We start from the raw sequence: 18482 nt of genomic DNA, 5'->3' as shown, positions 1-18482 counted from the left end.
ATTGAGGGAAAATAAATGTTTCTCTCCTGGTTTGACAGCTTACAATTTAAGTGCACTCATCCGAGAAGACAATGGAGATAGAAAAAAAAAATGTATGAGAATAACTGCATATCCTTAAGACTTAAAATGAGCTTATTATACTGTTTTTCTTTGTTTAGGCCTTTTTTTCACACGAAGGCAGCCTGAGGGAACTTAGCAAGTCATTAGAAGACCTTAAAATATTGGGAAGACTGTCAGAAGAAACTGTCCCAGGCATACAGACACTGACTACAGACTGTGAACAAAAGCTAGAAAAGCTTCAACGAATTGTGGAAGATACTTACACGGCCCTGCTGTCTCGTGCTGGAAAAAGACAATCGTCTAAGAAAGAGTGAGTTGACTTGAGTGCATGATGTGTTGTAGCTTCGTAGAAATCAGATATGCAGATAGATTTTTGTGATATTGTAAATGTACTACCAAGTACGTTACTATGGGCAACTGTACATTTAAACATTTAGTATTAAGTTTCATAAACTAGCAAGTACAATGTTTGATTACTCTTCAGCAGAGCTGCACTGTTTTTAATCATTAGCCAGAATGTCATTAATTAATCATTAGCCTCTATGGCACGGAGACATGGTGGGATGGCTCCTATGACTGGAGCATTGAAATGGAAGGATACAGGCTCTTTAGGAAGGACAGGCAGGGGAGATGAGGAGGGGGTGTCGCGCTGTCTGTCAATGAACAGCTGGAGCACATGGAGCTCCAACTGGGGATAGATGAGGAGCCAATCAAGAGCTTATGGGTCAGGAATAAAAGGAGGGCAGGGACAGGTGACATTATAGTGGGGGTCTACTACAGGCCACCTGATCAATAAGACTGAGTGGATGAGGGTCTCTATAGACAGATAGGAGCAGCCTCACATTCATAAGGCCTGGTCATCATGGGGGACTTCAACCACCCCGATATCTGTTGGAGGGACAACACAGCAGGGCATAAGCAATCCAGGATGTTCCTGGAATGTGTCGATGATAACTTCCTTTTCGAAGTGACAGAAGAGCCAATGAGGAGAGGTGCTATGTTGGACCTTGTTCTCACTAACAAGGAGAGACTGATGGGGAATGCGAAGTTCAAGGGCAGCCTTGGCTGCAGTGACCATGAGATGGTGGAGTTCAAGATCCATAGGGCAGCGAGGAGCTGCCCACAGCAAGCTCGCTACCCCGGACTTAAGGAGAGCAGACTTTGGCCTCTTCAGGGATCTGCTTGGTAGAGTACCTTAGGATAAAGCCCTGGAGGGAAGAGGGGCCCAAGAAAGCTAGTTAATATTCAAGGATCACCCCCTCCAAGCTCAGGAGCGATCCATCCTAAAAAAGAGGAAGTTGGGCAAAAATGCCAGGAGGCATTCACAGATGAACAAGGTGCTCCTGGAGAAATTCAGACACAAAAAGGAAGCCTACAGAGGGTGGAAGGAAGGACAGGTAGCCTGGGAGGAATACAGAGAAATTCTCCAAGCAGCCAGGGATGAGGTTAGGAAAGCTAAAGCCCAGGTAGAATTAAATCTGGCCAGGGACATCAAGGGCAACAAGAAAAGCTTCTACAGTTTCATCAGGGATAAAAGGAAGACTAGGGACAATGTGGGCCCACTCCAGAAGGAAACAGGATACTTGGTTATCTGGGATATGGACAAGGCTGAGATACTCCACAAGTTTTTTGCCTCAGTCTTCACTGGCGAGGGCTCTAGCCACACCAGCCAATTCACAGAATCAAAAGGCAGGGACTGGGAGAACAAAGAACCACCCACCGCAGGAGAAGATCAGGTTTCACACCATCTAAGAAACCTGAAGATGCACAGTTCCATGGGACCTGATGAGATGCATCCGCAGGTCCTGAGGGAACTGGCAGATGAAGTTACTAAGCCACTATCCATAATATTTGAGAAGTTGTGGCAGTCTGGTGAAGTTCCCACTGACTGGAAAAGGGGAAACATAACGCCCATTTTTAAAAAAGAAAAAAAGGAAGATCCAGGGAACTACAGGCTGGTCAGTCTCACCTCTGTGCACACCAAGATTATGGAGCAGATCCTCCTGGAAACTAATTTAAGGCACATGGAAAATAAGGAGGTGGTTGGTGACAGCCAACGTGGCTTCATTAAGGGCAAATCGTGCCTGACAAACCTGGGGGCCTTCTATGACAGTGTTACAGCGTTGGTGGATAAGGGAAGAGCAACTGACATCATCTACCTGGACTTGTGCAAAGCATTTGACACTGTCCTGCATGACGTCCTTGCTTCTAAATTGGTGAGACGTGGATTTGACAGATGGACCACTTGGTGGAAAAGAAATTGGTTGGATGGTCGCACTCAAAGAGTTGGAGTCAACAGCTCAATGTCCAAGTGGAGACCAGTGAGTGATGAGTGGCATTCATCAGTGGTTGGTATTGGGACCAGTGCTGTTTAACATCTTTGTCAGTGACATGGACAGTGGGATTGAGTGCACCCTCAGCAAGTTTGCAGATGACACCAAGCTGTGTGTCACGGTTGACACGCTGGAGGGAAGGGATGCCAGGACAGGCTGGAGAGGTGGGCCTGTGTGAACCTCATGAAGTTCAACAAGGCCAAATGCAAGGTCCTGCACCTGGGTCATGGCAATCCCAGGCACAAATACAGGTTGGTCAGAGAATGACTTGAGAGCAGCCCTGAGGAGAAGGACTTGGGGGTGTTGGTTGATGAGAAGCTCAACGTAAGCTGGCAATGTCCGCTCGCAGCCCAGAAAGCCAACCACATCCTGGGCTGCATCAAAAGCAGTGTGGCCAGCTGTGTGAGGGAGGTGATTCTGCCCTTCTACTCCGCTCTTGTGAGACCCCACCTGGAGTACTGCATGCAGCTCTGGAGCCCCCAACACAAGAAGTATGTGGACCTGTTGAAGCAGGCCCAGAGGAGGGCAACGAAGATGATCAGAGGGCTGGAGCACCTCTGCTATGAGGACAGGCTGAGAGAGTTGGGGTTTTTCAGCCTGGAGAACTGAAGGCTCTGGGGAGACCTTATAGCAGACTTCCAGGCTCTTTATCAGGGGATGTAGTGATAGGACAAGGGGTAATGATTTAAAACTGGAAGAGGGTAGATTTAGATTAGATATTAAGAAGAAATTCTTTACTGTGAGGGTGGTGAGACGCTGGAACAGGTTGCCCAGAGAAGCTGTGGATGCCCCATCCCTGGAGGTGTTCAAGGCCATGTTGTATGGGGCTTTGAGTAACCTGGTCTAGTGGAAGGTGTCCCTGCCCATGGCAGGGAGGTTGGTACTAGATGATTTTTAACATTCCTTCCAACCCAAACCATTCTATGATGCTATGATTTCTTTTTTTCCCTTTGTATTTCATATTTTGTTCTTAAGATGATTTTTCTTTTAAACCATAGGAACTCCATTGTTGCTTCTGAGAATGGAGAAAAGCCCAGTTCTTCTCAAAAAACTGGTATCCTTATGGCACAGGAGGTAAGAAGTCCATACTTACTGCTAGAAAGGAGTGCGCTGTCTAGGGGAGATCACTGGCAAAAGGAAAATATGATTACTTCTGTTGCTGTCCTTATTGTGGCGGGACCTCAAGCTTCTGGACAGACATCAAAAATCCATTGCGCTTAGGAATATAGACTAAGTAAATATTAAAAAGTAACATGCAAGAAACAGCATGAAGCATCTCGAGGAGATGTGAGTCTCCAACCTTGTGTTATATTTTGCTAAAGAGTGGGTCTCTGCTGGAAGAGTCATGTGTGAAACTGTGTTCAGATGCAAATCCCCCATAGTATTCCAGTCATTTGAACAAGTTTCAGAGAGCAGAGAGAGAAAAAATGGTGAAGAGTTGGAGGCACTTGCTTTAGAAAAATATAGGGAAAACCATAACATATATATCTTATTAGAAATAATTTCAGAGGGAGAAGATGCTGCATTTCATCGTTTGGATGCCAGAGAAGATGTCTCGTTTAGGATAAATATTCACAAAAGCAAGGCTGCAAACAGCTCATCAGACAGCCTTCAGACTGGTGGTTTATAGGAAGGAACTCATTGCATTTACATAAAGTTTGAAGATATGTAGAAATTGACCGTTATGAAGGGAGATCTCTTGTAAGGCTACTAATGTTGTCCCTGATACAATGATGAAATCTGTTCTCTCATGGATAATCAAAGTATGAATTATATAACTAACATCAGCCAGCCTCAGACAGCATATCAGTATCAGAGGAGTAGAGTATATCCTGGAATCAAAGACAAGCGACATGCGAAGGCATCTGGTATAAGCAGCCTGACAAAAGCTGCAGAAGACAGTACCTTGTGGTTGTTCAAGGGTGTCCATGGAGCTGCAGCAAAAATTTGCACAAGTGGCTTGTGCTCACCAAAGACCTAGCATCTGTGTAAGGAATGAATGACCTGTCTGCAAGTGTTCAAAAATTTGCCCTTTTGGTTCATGAATGGTATCTCTCATCCCCTTTGGGACACATGAAGCAATTTCTTCTTTCAGGAGTTCACAGGTGTCTGTTAGTATTCACTGTGTATTAACAGAGCATGATGCAGAGGTCATTGTTGCCTTTTTTTATTTTTACTTAGACCTCAAGATCTGCTGCAGATGTAGTTTTGGAACCAGATGTGAAACATCACAATGGAGAAAGCTGTGCAAAGAAATGTGAGGAAGGCAGTGATTTGCCCATACCAGCTTTATTAGAGAGGTAATTTTTAAAGGAAAAAATGCATGTATATTAAGAGATGATACTATGATAGATATTCATAAATTAATTGAATGTATCAAACATAGGGTGCACTTATGCTATGCAGAACTCTGTTCTTGTTCTGCTACAGTTTACTTATTATTGCTCTGTAATTGATAAGGAAGCAGTATAGTAGCTAAATGCTTGAAACATTAGGATTTTGTAGCAAGAACACTTAGAGCTGTAAAACTTTTTCTTCTGCTCTTCTCTTGAGCCAGAAAAATTTGTATCTGCCTTACTAATTTCAAATATTGCAAAATTTAAAAAATGTGTTAAGTTTTTAAAGAACTTACATTTCTATGTTCATAAAACTGAATTTAGAGAATGCAAGCAGGTATTCGTACTTGAAAATCAGGCAGGTGAGCAATTTCTCAGCTCTTTTATACATTGCTTATTTATGCCCATTCATTTGGGACTTAGGTGAAACTATGCATTTGCAATAGACTGTGCGTATTTTTTATGGTAATCTATTGGTCATCAAGTCTCAACTCCTGCCTTATTTCCACTAAATTAGAAGTAATATTCTCTCTGACGTGATTGCATCTTTCTTTAGCTATAACACGCAAAGAAATAACTTGGAGGAACTTTTACAAATCAGCAGAGATAAAGTAGCATCTGGCTTTACTGATGAAATAAAAGGCACTTCATGTCTTCAGAATAAGCTGCTTGAACTACACGTAAGTATTCATCTTTTAAATACATATTTGGTGTCTAAATTGTTACTTTCTCATGTAAAGTCCTCGCCCCTCTGTGTTACTTGTATTGCCAAGGGAAAAAGGAGCATCCTTACAACCAGGTTTATTAGAAGTAGAAGGGAAATCAAGGATTTAGCATTCAGCAAGACTGCATTCCTACTTAACAGTGGAGTTTTGCAAGTGTTGCTGAAAGAAGAAATTAGTGGCTCTCAGTTTGTGATCTGCAGGCTGAAATAGGTCTAATGGAAAAAATAACTACGGAAAGCAGTTTTTTTTTGTCACGAGGAGTGGTAAGTGATGGATTCATGGTCAGGGCTGGAGGAGTCCTCAGAGCTGAACCATCGAATGACAGTGGTGTATGTGCATAATGAAACTATTCCAGGACTTAGAACTTGATTAGGTTTGTGAGAACCTGAAGGGCATGATAAAAGGTGCATAATTGGTATTGAGGGAATTTATTACTGCAATTTTTCAAGTCCTTGCTTGGAAGGAGTACAAAGGTTATCTAGCATCTCAGAACTTGGTTCAGTTCTTACATTTTTTGTTGTTCTTTTGAACACAACTAAGTTGAGATATTTTCCCATTCATTCTTGTAGTAAAAATGGCTGAATCATATTTATTGAGCCTTTTAGAAAATGTCGCCAAGGCATATATGAGCCATGGAAATACTAATCATAAAAAGTTGTTAGAGATTTGCATGCAGCTACAAATGTAGTCTTAAAGAAAAAGTAAGCAATAGATACTCTTACTTTCAGGTGATGTCTTTGCTTTTTCTGCAGAGACTCTTGTGACTGTAATTTTATGAACTGTCCAGTCCATTGAGAAATACAGTATCATATTAATGCAATTAATGCTCATGTCTTTTAGGTGATAGAAAGTGAAACCAGTTCTGGTTGGACACAATTGGAAAACATCTCCTCTACCTTAGAAAATCTTGTGGATGAAGTGCAACAGGCTGCTATCTCTGATGAGAGAAGCAAACTAAAAGGAGAATGGAAGGAGCTTCAGGATATTATAAATACCAGGTATAAAATAACAATTTGTGATGGTTGGCTAAGGAATAGTTAGTTGTAACTAATGTGTGTATTGTGAAGGGAATAGTGTGCATTACAGAAAATATCTGCACGTTTTTAATCTTTTTTTTTAAATTGCATAAAATTAAGGTTTTCTTAATTATAGTTGGTTCATATATACCTTGCAGATAGTGTGAATCACTCCAAGAAACACAGAGCCAGATCTTTGTAACATCACTGTGTGGTATTCCCGAGTTTACTGTTATTTCCTTCAACTTTTTGGTTAAATTCTCTGGGATTCACACTGCTTTTCTTCTTAATCAATGGAAGAACTCCTTTGACCTCAGGAGGAGGAAGATTAGATGTATTAGACAGTCAGTTACATTATCTTTGTGGCTTTTCATGATGTAAAATGCTGAGTGTCTTTTCTTGCTTGCTTTCCCACTTCATGTTTTGTTACCTTTCTTGTAGAACAAACTCATTAAGGACTGCTTTGGAAATTGTTTTGCCAATAGAAAATGAATCCATTCTTCTATGTGAATTAGATCAGCGGCTGAAGAAAAAGGACATCCAGCAGTTTAATCTGATGAATAGTGATATTGCTTATAGGGAACTAAAGGTAAGGGAATATGCAGAGACCACGCCCTAGCCAAAATAGTTTTTAATATGTCTAAGAACAAAAGAACTTAGTGGGATTTTCACTCAGAATTTTGGGACTACTCACAAGACTTCCCAAACCTTCTAATACCTGACAGCATTTTACTCCCTTTGTTTTAAATGTTCTTATTCCTGTAAAGCCAGCCAGGGGACCCTCAATAGGCACTACTGTAAAAAGCATAGTCATGAACATTTTGTCTTAGGTTAGGACATTTCAGATTTACACTGTTGCCACCTGGCTTTATATCATTTTGAGGAGTCATATACATAATGAGGTGTTAATTTGTGAGCTAAGCTAAGCTGCCTTGTGTCACATCCGCTGAGGTATCTGAGCGCACCCCAGGATGGTTCTGTAAGCTCTGCATGTATGCAATAACTTGTTCACCTGCTGTCAGTATCTCATGCCTAGGCTCCGGTCTGTCTCTTAGGCAGGGTGAGTATTGTTTTGTTCCAAGCTGAACACAGTGACTGCTACACAGAACTGAAAGTTTGCATTTGTCTGCCCTTGGCTCTTGAGCTAAGTAGGGTTTAGGTCTCTCAAGCTGTAGGGCAGAGATCATGTGCGCTCTCTGTCTGAGATGACTCTCTTTGGCTGGACAGGCCCTGCATTTTTTCCCAGCTCTCTGCACGTTTGGAGTTTCACAACACTGACAAACTGCTGTTTGTCTGAGGGCTGTAACCAGATAGCATGCAGACGTCACCAAGAGATTTTTAAATGCGTGTAAGTCTCCTCCAAAAGTATAGCATAAAAAACTTAAAAGATGGCAGGGTAACAAACATCTGTGTTCCCCCCCTGTGCTTGCAGTGATCTCCAGCTGCAAGAGACTGTTGGTTTTGATCCCCGGGCTCTTATAATCTTTCTCTCCTTTTTGTCTGATTGCTGAAAGAGGCTTGGGCTTTCTGTAGTGCTGACCAAATTCCCTGTGTGTGGAATACCATTTTATTTGATTTATCTTCTTTTTCCTTCCCTCCACCAAAGTCCAGAGTAGGAAAAAAGGGGTTTTCTTTCTCAACCACCCTATTTAGCATACTTATTTTATTGCGAGTATAATTTCTTTTTCAGTCATAGGTGCAGCTTGAATGCAAGATACAGATTTTATTTCACTTGCTAACACTGTTGGTCATTCTCTCAATCTCAGGAACTACAGAGATCCATACTAAATCAGATTGAAGTGTGCAAACAATTGGAATACCTAGATAGTTCAGCAAGAGATGAATTTAATCCAATAGACCTGCAAGCTGCAAGTAAAATTATGATTTACTATCAAAACCAGCTTGAAGAAATGAGCCATAAAATGCAGATCCGCGAGACAGTGCTTAAAGATCTGGAAGCTTTTATGGCCTCATTGAGGAAGATTCAGTTGTCCATCAGATGTCTCACAGATCCCTCAGGTCAACCTGAAATACAAGGAAAAGCATTGAGAGACGCTGCACAAGAAGTTTCTCATATGGCAGAAGAGGCTAAATGTTTGGATGAACGCTTGAAAACAGTTGATATCTGTTTGGAAGATGCTGAATGTGGGAGAAAGACTTGCTGTGAAAACCTTGTTCTGACTCTATCTGAAGAGCTAAATGCGATTTACGATCCCTCGAGTGAACAGATGCTTACAGAGGAAAAAGACTTATACAAGATTTTTTCCACAAAAAATGGTGAACTCCTTAAAAACATCCAGGATCTACGTGCCAGAATTAACAAAATAGGCTTGAAGGATCCAACAATTCCAGCTATTCAACAAAGGTGAATTCTTTTTTAAAGCTCTTAATTTCATAATTTCAGCGAACTCAGAGGGCCTGTGGCCCCTTTGCAGTTGAGCACTGAAACTTGAATGTGTCTTGAAGTGTCTGTGGAGCACTGAAAGAAGTTGTGAGCTTATGGTTTATTCTTAGCCTCACAGCCTAAATAACTTTTATTTTAAACGTCTGTGTATGTGTTTGTTTGAAGCAACATTGATGAAGAAAAAACAGAAGACGTTGATTGTTCTATGATCATAATGTTCTGTAAGAAAACCGTCAAAGAGGGAGACTGGTCTTCTTGCTGAACACTGACACGTGTGACGTGAAACTGCACTGTAGAAGCCTTGTGTTATTTTACCACACCCTAAGAAAGCCACTAACATGATTTGTATGTCTCTGATGCTGTTTCAGAGGAGCTCTCTGCAGCCTTGCAAAGGATGAATAAACAATTCGCTATTGTTTATGTGGATGGAAAAAGGGAGGGGAGAGGAGTTTATAAGCTGTGTCCATTTTTTAAGTTCTGAAATCCTGTGCTATGGCATAGCTTCCTTTCTTAGACCATATTTTAAGATAACCAGAATGCACTTACCTTTTAATAGAAAATAATTCACTATGTTCATATAGACCCTGTTGGACTTTAGGATTTGGATTACTTTCTGAAAGGGTTTAGGTCAGCATAACTCATCTGAAGGACTGTTTCAAATTACATGAACTGAAGATCAAATTAGACTTTTTATGATGTCATTTAATATAGTTGGTATGTGCAGCTCAGGATGAATTTCTTGGGAACTTAATAATTACATTGGGGGAAAAAAATCAAAGACTTATTTTAATATAAGGCTGTATTTCATTTTTTCTAATAAAGGGTAAAATCATTAACGGAACTGGAGAAGGAATTGGATTGTGCTGCTGTTGAAATGAAACCTGTGCGAGAAATTGCTAATAAGCTCCCACAGATCAAAGAGGAAAAAGCAGAGGAAGCAAATGAACAGTGCAGAGTTACAGAGAGGTTATGGGAGGATACAAAACTCTTGCTTGCTGAATGGTAAGGAGAAAAGTTACGTTTTAAAGTAGTATTGTATAAGTAAGAAGTTTGCTTGTAAAACAAAACAACAGAAAAGCATTAGACCATACTTTAAAGTAAATTAAATACCGATACAGTAGCAAATGTTACTATTACGATGCTATAAACCATCATAATGCCAAGAATTGTACATAGAAATTTGTAGCCAAAGCTCATTAATTTTTTTTTTTTTATTTTTAAGACATCACATTCACATCATTTAGCAGGTATGCAGTGATGTGTTTGACTTAATTGGTATCCAAAAGAAAAACCTGGCTGCTGCTTGGAATCGAGTCTTCTATATTTGCTGCGAATTTCATGCCAGCCCGTTCAAAAAGCAAAGTCAAATTGAAACAAATGGAAGAGGACAGCTGTGAAAACAGTCTCTTATGCAGGAACAGACTAAAGGAGCTTGGTTTGCTAAGTCTGTGAGAGTGAGGACTGGGAAAGGCTAGGATTGATCACCCAGAGGATCTGTCCTTCTCTTATGGTTTTTAAAGATGTCTAGAGGCTTTGCATGGACTGGCATAGTTCACAGTTCTTGTTAATCCTTATGGCTTGCAGAGGTGTCAGTGGGAGTAATCTGTTTTCGTATCCCACTGAAGGCTGGGCTGAGGTGGTATTTCCCACCCAAGATGTTGTGATATCTGCTGCACATTGTATTTCAGTTTCTGATGACTGAGATCACCTTTCAGGTGGAGAGTATCATATAAACAGAACTGCTCAGGTCACATCACAGTTAAACGTGAGTCAGAGGCGTATGATGGTGAAGGGCATTTCTCGTTCCAAAAACTGCCCAAATACCACACCAGGTATCACACAGTATTGCAGGGTTTATGACTGGTGCAGTTTATCCCCCCTTTTCTCTCTTCCAAACATAGTAGTCAAACTTACCATATGTTTGAATATAGGAGAAGGAAGCAGACAAGAGGCTGAGGCTGCTGTTTTATGCTTAGAGATAAATAATACATCTCTTTTTAATAGCCAGGAGCAGTGTGCAAGGGCTCTGGACCTCCTGAAGCAGTATCAAAGCTGCAAAACTAGTCTGACCAGCATCATCCAGAAACAGGAGATTGTGCTTTCACAGCAAACTTCTTACATGGGGAAGGAGAATTTGAACAGACTAATAACAAAGGTGAGTAACAAGAACTAACTGAAAAGGAAAGCAAAGCCTTTCCTGGGAGCTTTCAGGTGTAGGGTTGCCCTTGCACACCCAGCCTTCAGGGCAAATGTTAAGATCTTGCTTTCACTTTGGCTTCCAAAATACATTTAGAGACTATACTCTGGTTTTGTTTTAAGTTGATGTCTAGCTTTGCTTCGTGAATCAAGGTCTTGTTTTGTCTAATCCCTCCTCTTTAACAAAAAAAAACCCCAAATCCATAGAAAAACTACGCTCTAGTATCAAAATAAAATGAAATCCTGTCCTACCAAAAACGTATGTTAAAATCAGCCATATTCACCCACTCCGTTTAGAATATTTCTGTATTTTCTACTGAGTTAAAAACCTTATAGTGGGCCGTTTGTAAATGTAGAAAAACTGCAAATTCATTTGTTACTAAGAAGACACTTTAAAATGTTCTGCCACTTAAAGCAAAAAATAAGTAATGCAGCTCCTTGCGGCTGCTTGTTTCTCTGCTGTTGCTGTAGCTTATAACCAAGAATTTAAATCCATGTCCTCTCCTTGTTCATGTCACTGGGTCCCAGGCAGGGCTGTGAGGTTTGTCTGCACCATGCAGTGCTATGCAGAGATCTTCAGCTAGCCCCGAGCAAGCAGGATCAGGAAAAGGATCAGGATCAGGCTGTGTCAGCATGGCACATCTGCTCAGAGTCTGGGCCATGACAGATCTACCCTGCTTCCCAGGCTGGAGCTTGTGTACCTTGCTGTATGTCATTGCTACAGTGCTCAGTCACAGCTTGAGGATTGTAATCATAGTGCTGCCTTGGGGTCTGGACTTCTGGAGACCAAAATGATTTTGACTGGGCTGATGGTACAGTATTTCCTTGGGCTGGTTACGTTTGCAGCATGAATCTCTGCCCTCACACTGACTTTGCTGACCAACCTGTGTTGCAGTTAGAAGCCATAACAACATAGTTTGGTATTTCTCCTCTCGCTTCTATGTTACAAACCTGCTTAGAAGACAGACCTTCTATATATTTGACAGTCGGCTACGTTCTTCTTGGCTAAATGAATACAACCACTGGACATAGTTGTCCCTGACTAATGGGTTAGTGAACAGCAGCATGTCCATCATGACCATTTTACTGTACAGGTGTCACATTTTCTGGCTGGGTGACATAACTGGTTGTTCAGGTCCCATTTTTAGGCCTTCTGATGAGGCATCACCTATATCATTGATGAACGTTTGCTCTCAGGCAGTGCCTGGGCTGGTTAAATTTAAGCAGGAACGTGAGCGATTTCTTCCTCAGGCAATGGGACGGTGTCTGTGTGTGCCGCTTCAGCTGAGGCAGGGTCTTTTCTTGGTTTCACCAGTGAGACCTCTGGCATCTTGTATCACTCAGGCTTCCTGCTGCAGGGGAGATCGTCTGCGTACCCTGGTCCCTGCTTGTATGGAGACCCCTCCCTCTATTAACAACCCTTCCTCCTCAAGTTGAGTTTTTCAACTCCCACGCTCAAAATTGTGGTCCACAACAGCTGTGGCACAGTATAAGGCACATCCTTGAGTGCTGATGATTTGTTATTTATAATTATATAAAATAGGTTTCTCTGCCTTATTCTGGTTTGTGAGTGCTGCTCTGCTGTCCCTCCCTTTATCTCGGTGGCTGGCAGTATCTGTATATCAGAAGATGTAATGCTTGTCTCTGGGAAATAAGGAGGGCTTTTATTATCAAATTGCCTAACGCTAGAGGTCAGTGTTTCTTTTCCAGCGAGCTTCCATGGTGTGTGTAAACACTGACGTTGCAATTAGGCACAAAAATGCAGTCTAGCGTTTAAATAGAAAGTACGAAAAAGGGGTATTTCAGTTTCTGCCCATGGCATATTTGACAACAGCTGTTTAAGTAGGATTTAAGCTTTTTTTAAAAAGTAGTTCAAAACCTGGGGATCAGAATGCCAGGATATATTTTTTAGAGTTGTCAGAGTATCTCAGACGATTATTACATTGTGCATTGTTTATTTCTATAACCGAGGTTCTGTGTATGGATGTACAGTCACCTTGAATCTTGTGATTATAAATTTTAAAACGAACTGTAGTTCTCACTCTTAGTCAGAAATACATTATCTGTAGTTCCCACTCAGCTATTTTGCAGCCAGTAAAGAATGATATGGATTTCTAACAGGGAAATGTTGCTATCAGCATGACAGGGATATAACAACACAGGATACATTCCTAATCTCGACGTATTGTATAAACGAGATCATTTTGCGTGATGCTCTGTGTTTCTTTAAATTAAAAAGAACAGCATGTCAGTTAAAAATGTTTTGCTGAATCAACAGTCAAAAGTAAACATGCTTGTAAATATCCACTTGGTCTTTTTCACAGATTGAAGAAGCAAAAGAGGAATTTAATGATCACTCTGAAGATGTAGACAAAATAAATCAGATCTGCAAAAACCTTCAATTCCAGCTCAATAAAATGAGGAGCTTTGAGGAGCCTCCGTTCGAGAATGAGGCTAACATTATTGTGGACAGATGGCTGGATGTATGTAAAAAGTAAATTATCAGGGTGGTCTTATCTGTTATGTATTATAGTAATTGATTTTGATGGGTGTGTAATATTTGGAATAAATTAAATACAATATGGCAAACATTCTTAAGAGATAAATCCAAGTGTTTACCAGAGGAAAGCTGGCAGAGTGTTTATTGGTGTAATGTTTCTGATCTCTCAGGTAGTTTATATCATGGGTACTCCTTGACAGTAAATAATTCTAGGAAATGCAGAAAGGCAGTATTTGTGCTTTCTGCATGAATCTGTAAGCTTCCATAACAGTTTCTGTGGATTTAGACTTTGGAGACAATCTGGAGAATTACAATGCTGGTGCTTTTGGTGAGAAATGTTTGCCGCTGTCAATCTAAGCAGTGCATCAATACTGAGATTAGATGGTATTTACTGAGAGTAGATAAACATTAATGAGCGAGGCTCCTTCCTAAACCTGCCTTAAAACTGGCAAGCTGCCATTGTGATTGGTATATTTGGCGACATGTGTGGCAGGGATTTAAATATCTTCTTCGTGACCAGTTCACTGTGAAGACACATGAGATTTTTTTTTCCCTTGCCGCACTTGTTGTTTTTGTGGGTGGTTTCATCTTGCTTAGATTTTATTATGCCGTGCTTGCTTTTAGAATATAACAATATTTTTGAAATCTGTGTGTGTTTTCTGTATATAAATCACATGGTAGATCAATGAAAAGACTGAAAACTACTGTGATAATTTGGGAAGAGCTCAGGCTTTGTGGGACAAACTTCTTGGTTTATCTGGCACAATCGATGCTTGGGCAGATGCAGAACTTAAGAATGCAGAAGACCGTTGTCTGACTGAAGAGGACCTTACACAGTTGAAGGTAATCTGAATGGAAATTTTTTACCCTTAACTTATACTGTAGCGATATGGACTTCAGACTATAAACATGCTTGTTGCATAGAAATACCAGCACTGCAAAAGCAGAGGAAGTTGCAACATTTGCAATTGTATCTGCATGGGTAGTTTCACTGGAGGTACTGCATAATTTATTGGGGATACGGGTCTTGGAAACTAATAAATAGATAGCGTGTATGTATACTAAATTGTTTTAAATTAATGCAACACTGCAAATGCTGCTTTTAGACTACAAAATCACCCTCATTCCTTTGTGCTGTACAAACATACAGCAAAGAGAAGGCCTGGAAAGCTTGTCGTCTAGAGTACAGTGGTGCATGTATTTCCTTGTGCCTAGAGAAGAAAGGGAAGAGAGTGTGTATAGGCTAATGACTAGTTTTCTAGTTAGAAATTGCTTATCAGTGAAGACACTGGAGACTCAGAAATGGCTTGGCAATGCACAGCTCAAAAAGGGGTTGTAGAGGTGGCATATTTGCTCCTGCGATTGTTCTCCCGCTGTGCTCCCCAGTGTAAATTAATGCAGCCTTAATAGTGACTGGCTGCTAAGGGTCTCCAGGGGCTGCGCGCAGGCAGACACCAGCAGAGCCTGGGCTGCCCATGCCCCTTTCGCACAGATTATAGCATTAACTCAGTCGGGGTGCAGTTGGTGTAAAAATATATGCACTAACTCTATGCCATTGAAGAGCCTCGCATACAGGGGTAAATATTTTAATTTCTGACTTTAGGGCCGTAATTGACCAGCTGTGCTGCTTCGTTGTGGTTATAGTTGGTATCGACTGAATAAAAATAATTTCCTGCTTGAGTGGGGTTAAGACATAAATATATCCCATATCCGCTTGTTTGAAAATATGCAGCAGTTTTTTCTTAGTGTTTACATGGTGCAAATGCCCTGGTTTTTATTATGCTTGTTTGCAGCATGACTGCTACTGTTAGCACTGCTTATTTGTTTAAATTTGCAGTTCAACGAGAAGCCAAGGTGTTTGTTGTGTATAGATCTTCCCAGTGAAACAGTAGTATCCACACTGTGCAGAGGGGGGATATTTTGTCACATTATTATTGCCTTTGCCACTGTATTGTTAGAATTCACCTGGGGTGGTTCAGGTCCCTGAGGGCTCCAGTAAAAATGCACCAGCTGGCAACTGCATCTTAAGAGCCGTTTTGTTACCTGGAAGGTGCTCAAGCCTGGCATGATGTGACCATGCCCCCCGACCCGCCTCTACTGGTGCTCAGGAAGGGCTGTGCTGGAGGTGGCTGTGCTAAGGTTACTCCGCTGCTCCCATGCGAGACCTTAGTTCTCAAAAGAGAGGGGAGGAGAGGGCAAGGGAGAGAGGAGAAACCATGTTTACCATGAGCAGAAGAGGAGGAGAGAAAACTGAACTCAGTGCATTGCTGTTTTTGTAAAATGATTTAAAGTGCAAAGGGTGTCAGGTTCATTTACCAATTTATTGTTATTATTTCCTTTGTTGTTGATCCTGACACATCTCTACATTAATGTTCATTACAAAAAAAAAAACCAAACAACCCAACTTTTGCCATGTGTATCATGTTACATAGAGTTGAAACCCAGGGTCCCTTGTGACCACCCAGCAGGGCACCAGTGTGTGTGCTTTTGAGAAGCCTGCTGCAAAAGAACAGGGTAATGAATTAACTGACTGTATATTTAAAGATGATTTCAGTATAAATAATGTGAGAGAAGTTCTGCTTTCCCCTGTAGCCAGTATGCTAATGGGAACTCTTTTAATGACTGCAACACATGGATGGGTTTTGATGATTGCTTGTACAGAGACTGCAAAGAAATACTTTGTCCTGAGGGAGTTTGGAGTATCGATTTGGGAATATGAGACAGTATAACTATTTTTGATATATCCTGTTTCATATGTTGAAGCTGGTATTTACTTTCACATTACTGGCTTGTTCCAAATCCTTTCAAATGAATAGAACTCTTTTTGTATACAAAGGATTTACATTAAATACGTGCTTTTTAACAGAGACAGCAAGAAATAAATACAAAATTTACATTATTTTCCTGCAAATTTACTTGGGTTAATATAGAAGTAAAATAATTAAGATTGTTAAATTTGTGCTAGATTTGCATGAACAACTGCTTTGTCTGAGAAACATAGAGGCTCTCTAATACAAAAAAAATGTCTGAATTGCTAAAATGAAAATCAGGAAATCAACCAGTTGTGGGAGCTCTATATGCCAAAATGCAGAATCAGAATATTAGAAATGTAATTTTCTAACAGAAACATGGAAATTTAATTTAGGGGGAAATTAAGTTATCGATGTGTTTTTTCCACCTTTAGGCATGCTTACGAGTCCAAGAGCAGAAGCTCCAGAAATTTGACAACACGGTGGCCGAGATAGAAGAACTTCTGAATAGTAATGAACCTCCACTGGAGCTACAGGTACAAAGAAGCTTTTACCGCTAATATGCCAGTACTAATTACTACAGCCCTGCTTCTAATATTGTCTTTGCCACAATCATTTTTTGGTTTGACTTAAATGTACCCAAAGAGAGTTGGAGGCATTTTGTTTGCTATAAGCAGTGACATGTCATTTGTTGTCTTTCTCGAGCTGTTAGAACCAAGCCTGTCATTTTAAACACAAAGGCTTCTCTCAGTCCTGTACCTTTTAGAGGCTTATACCTGCCCCAACTGTCTTGCAGGCTTGCTGAAAGAGGCCAATATCGGTGGTAACTGGCTTTTATCTATTGGCCAAGAACAAGGCACGATGGACGTCATCCCTTTGGGAATCCCAGCAGCCCAGCTTGCTGTCTTTCTGTTTTAAACTGTACCTTTACCTGGATATGCCTTAATGTAGCTTGGTAGTATGCAGCTATTTGCATAGAGTGGTGTTTACTATGATGCTTTCCTTTGTGATATCACAAGGAAACCTCCATCTTTTTTGTGTTGACTTCACACAGCAAAGAATAAATCCTTATCCACTGTTTGAGACCATGTTAGCCTACCTGATCCTATACCAGTTCCCTAAGCATCGGCTCCTAGTCTCTGTCAGATGCACCTTGAGCTTGACCTGGTTTGGCTATTTGTGTGTTTATCCTCAGCAGCCAGTGAACTCAGAGGAGTTTCACTGGGTAAAGTGATCTAAGGAGCTTAGGAAGGGACTCCGCAACCTTGTACCGTGCACAGTATGCTACTCGGGAGCACCAGACACCCTGAGGCCCCTGGGGTGGTGTTTCAGCATGTGGCCATGATCCCATTGAGTTGCTGTCTCGTGCAAATCTGTGGAAGCCTTAAGGATAAGGTTAAGGACCTGTTGCTCCTTAGTGACTAATCTTGAGCCAGAGCTCCCCACCTCTCTGTTGTCTTTGCCTGGTTTTTGTATCGCTGTGGGGAATTTGCCCTGGTGGGATCACTGCAGGGAGGTGTGTTACAGAGAGAGCTGACACCCTCTTTTTCCAGGTAGCCAAAGCGCATGTAAGGCCTTTATCCAGCTGAGAATAGACACTTGAGTAGACTGACAAATAAATTTATTAGTAAAGCAGCACCAGTAAATGCATCACTAATAAAGATGAACTGAGATCATTCCTCCTCAGTAAAAGCAGGGCTTAAATACTATTATTTTTCAATTTGTGGAGTGGGAGAGAAGGAAACTGGAACAAGCTGTGATTGAAACGTCTGGACTTCAGATAATTTCATTGCTTTTTACGTCTATCCTGGAGTTCTGTAATATTCTAGGAAATCAATCCTGTGTAATTTCTTACGTATGTTTATTTCCAATTTCAAGGTCATCAGATCATCTGTTGTGCAAAAAATGGAGCTAATCAAAGAGCTCTTGTCAACAAAGCAGGGGACCAGTGAACTTGGCGTGAATACAGCAGAACTAAAAGGAGACCTTGATCTGGCCAAGACACAGATTGGAATGACTGAATCACTTTTAAAAGCTTTGTCTCCTTCTGACACCTTAGAGATCTTTACTAAATTAGAGGTAGTGTACCACAAATCATGCATCTTTTATGATTTTGTTCACTATTGCTCTCCTGGGCGAGTCTTACGAAGTGTTTCTCTTGT

At 41.0% G+C, this 18482-nt stretch overlaps 1 protein-coding gene across 7 annotated transcripts in view; it reads left to right on the top strand.

Annotated features, from left to right (window-relative positions):
• The window catches only part of SYNE2 (spectrin repeat containing nuclear envelope protein 2), a 195512-nt gene that overhangs the window by 48989 nt on the left and 128041 nt on the right, over nt 1-18482 (top strand). For all 7 annotated transcript variants that reach the window (XM_054198076.1, XM_054198074.1, XM_054198078.1 and 4 more), the window contains exons 23-35: nt 159-370; nt 3392-3467; nt 4575-4693; nt 5286-5409; nt 6295-6452; nt 6912-7059; nt 8237-8835; nt 9697-9876; nt 10879-11029; nt 13395-13553; nt 14252-14413; nt 16755-16856; nt 18199-18399. In XM_054198076.1, the coding sequence (XP_054054051.1) occupies nt 159-370; nt 3392-3467; nt 4575-4693; nt 5286-5409; nt 6295-6452; nt 6912-7059; nt 8237-8835; nt 9697-9876; nt 10879-11029; nt 13395-13553; nt 14252-14413; nt 16755-16856; nt 18199-18399 (2391 nt within the window). The remainder of the gene's footprint in view (nt 1-158; nt 371-3391; nt 3468-4574; nt 4694-5285; nt 5410-6294; nt 6453-6911; nt 7060-8236; nt 8836-9696; nt 9877-10878; nt 11030-13394; nt 13554-14251; nt 14414-16754; nt 16857-18198; nt 18400-18482) is intronic.

The sequence above is a fragment of the Rissa tridactyla genome, chromosome 4 (genome assembly GCF_028500815.1).
Source record: "Rissa tridactyla isolate bRisTri1 chromosome 4, bRisTri1.patW.cur.20221130, whole genome shotgun sequence".
Lineage (NCBI taxonomy): Eukaryota > Metazoa > Chordata > Aves > Charadriiformes > Laridae > Rissa > Rissa tridactyla.
The sequence above is the reverse complement of the archived record's forward strand: the minus strand, read 5'-3'. Positions and strand labels throughout refer to the sequence as shown.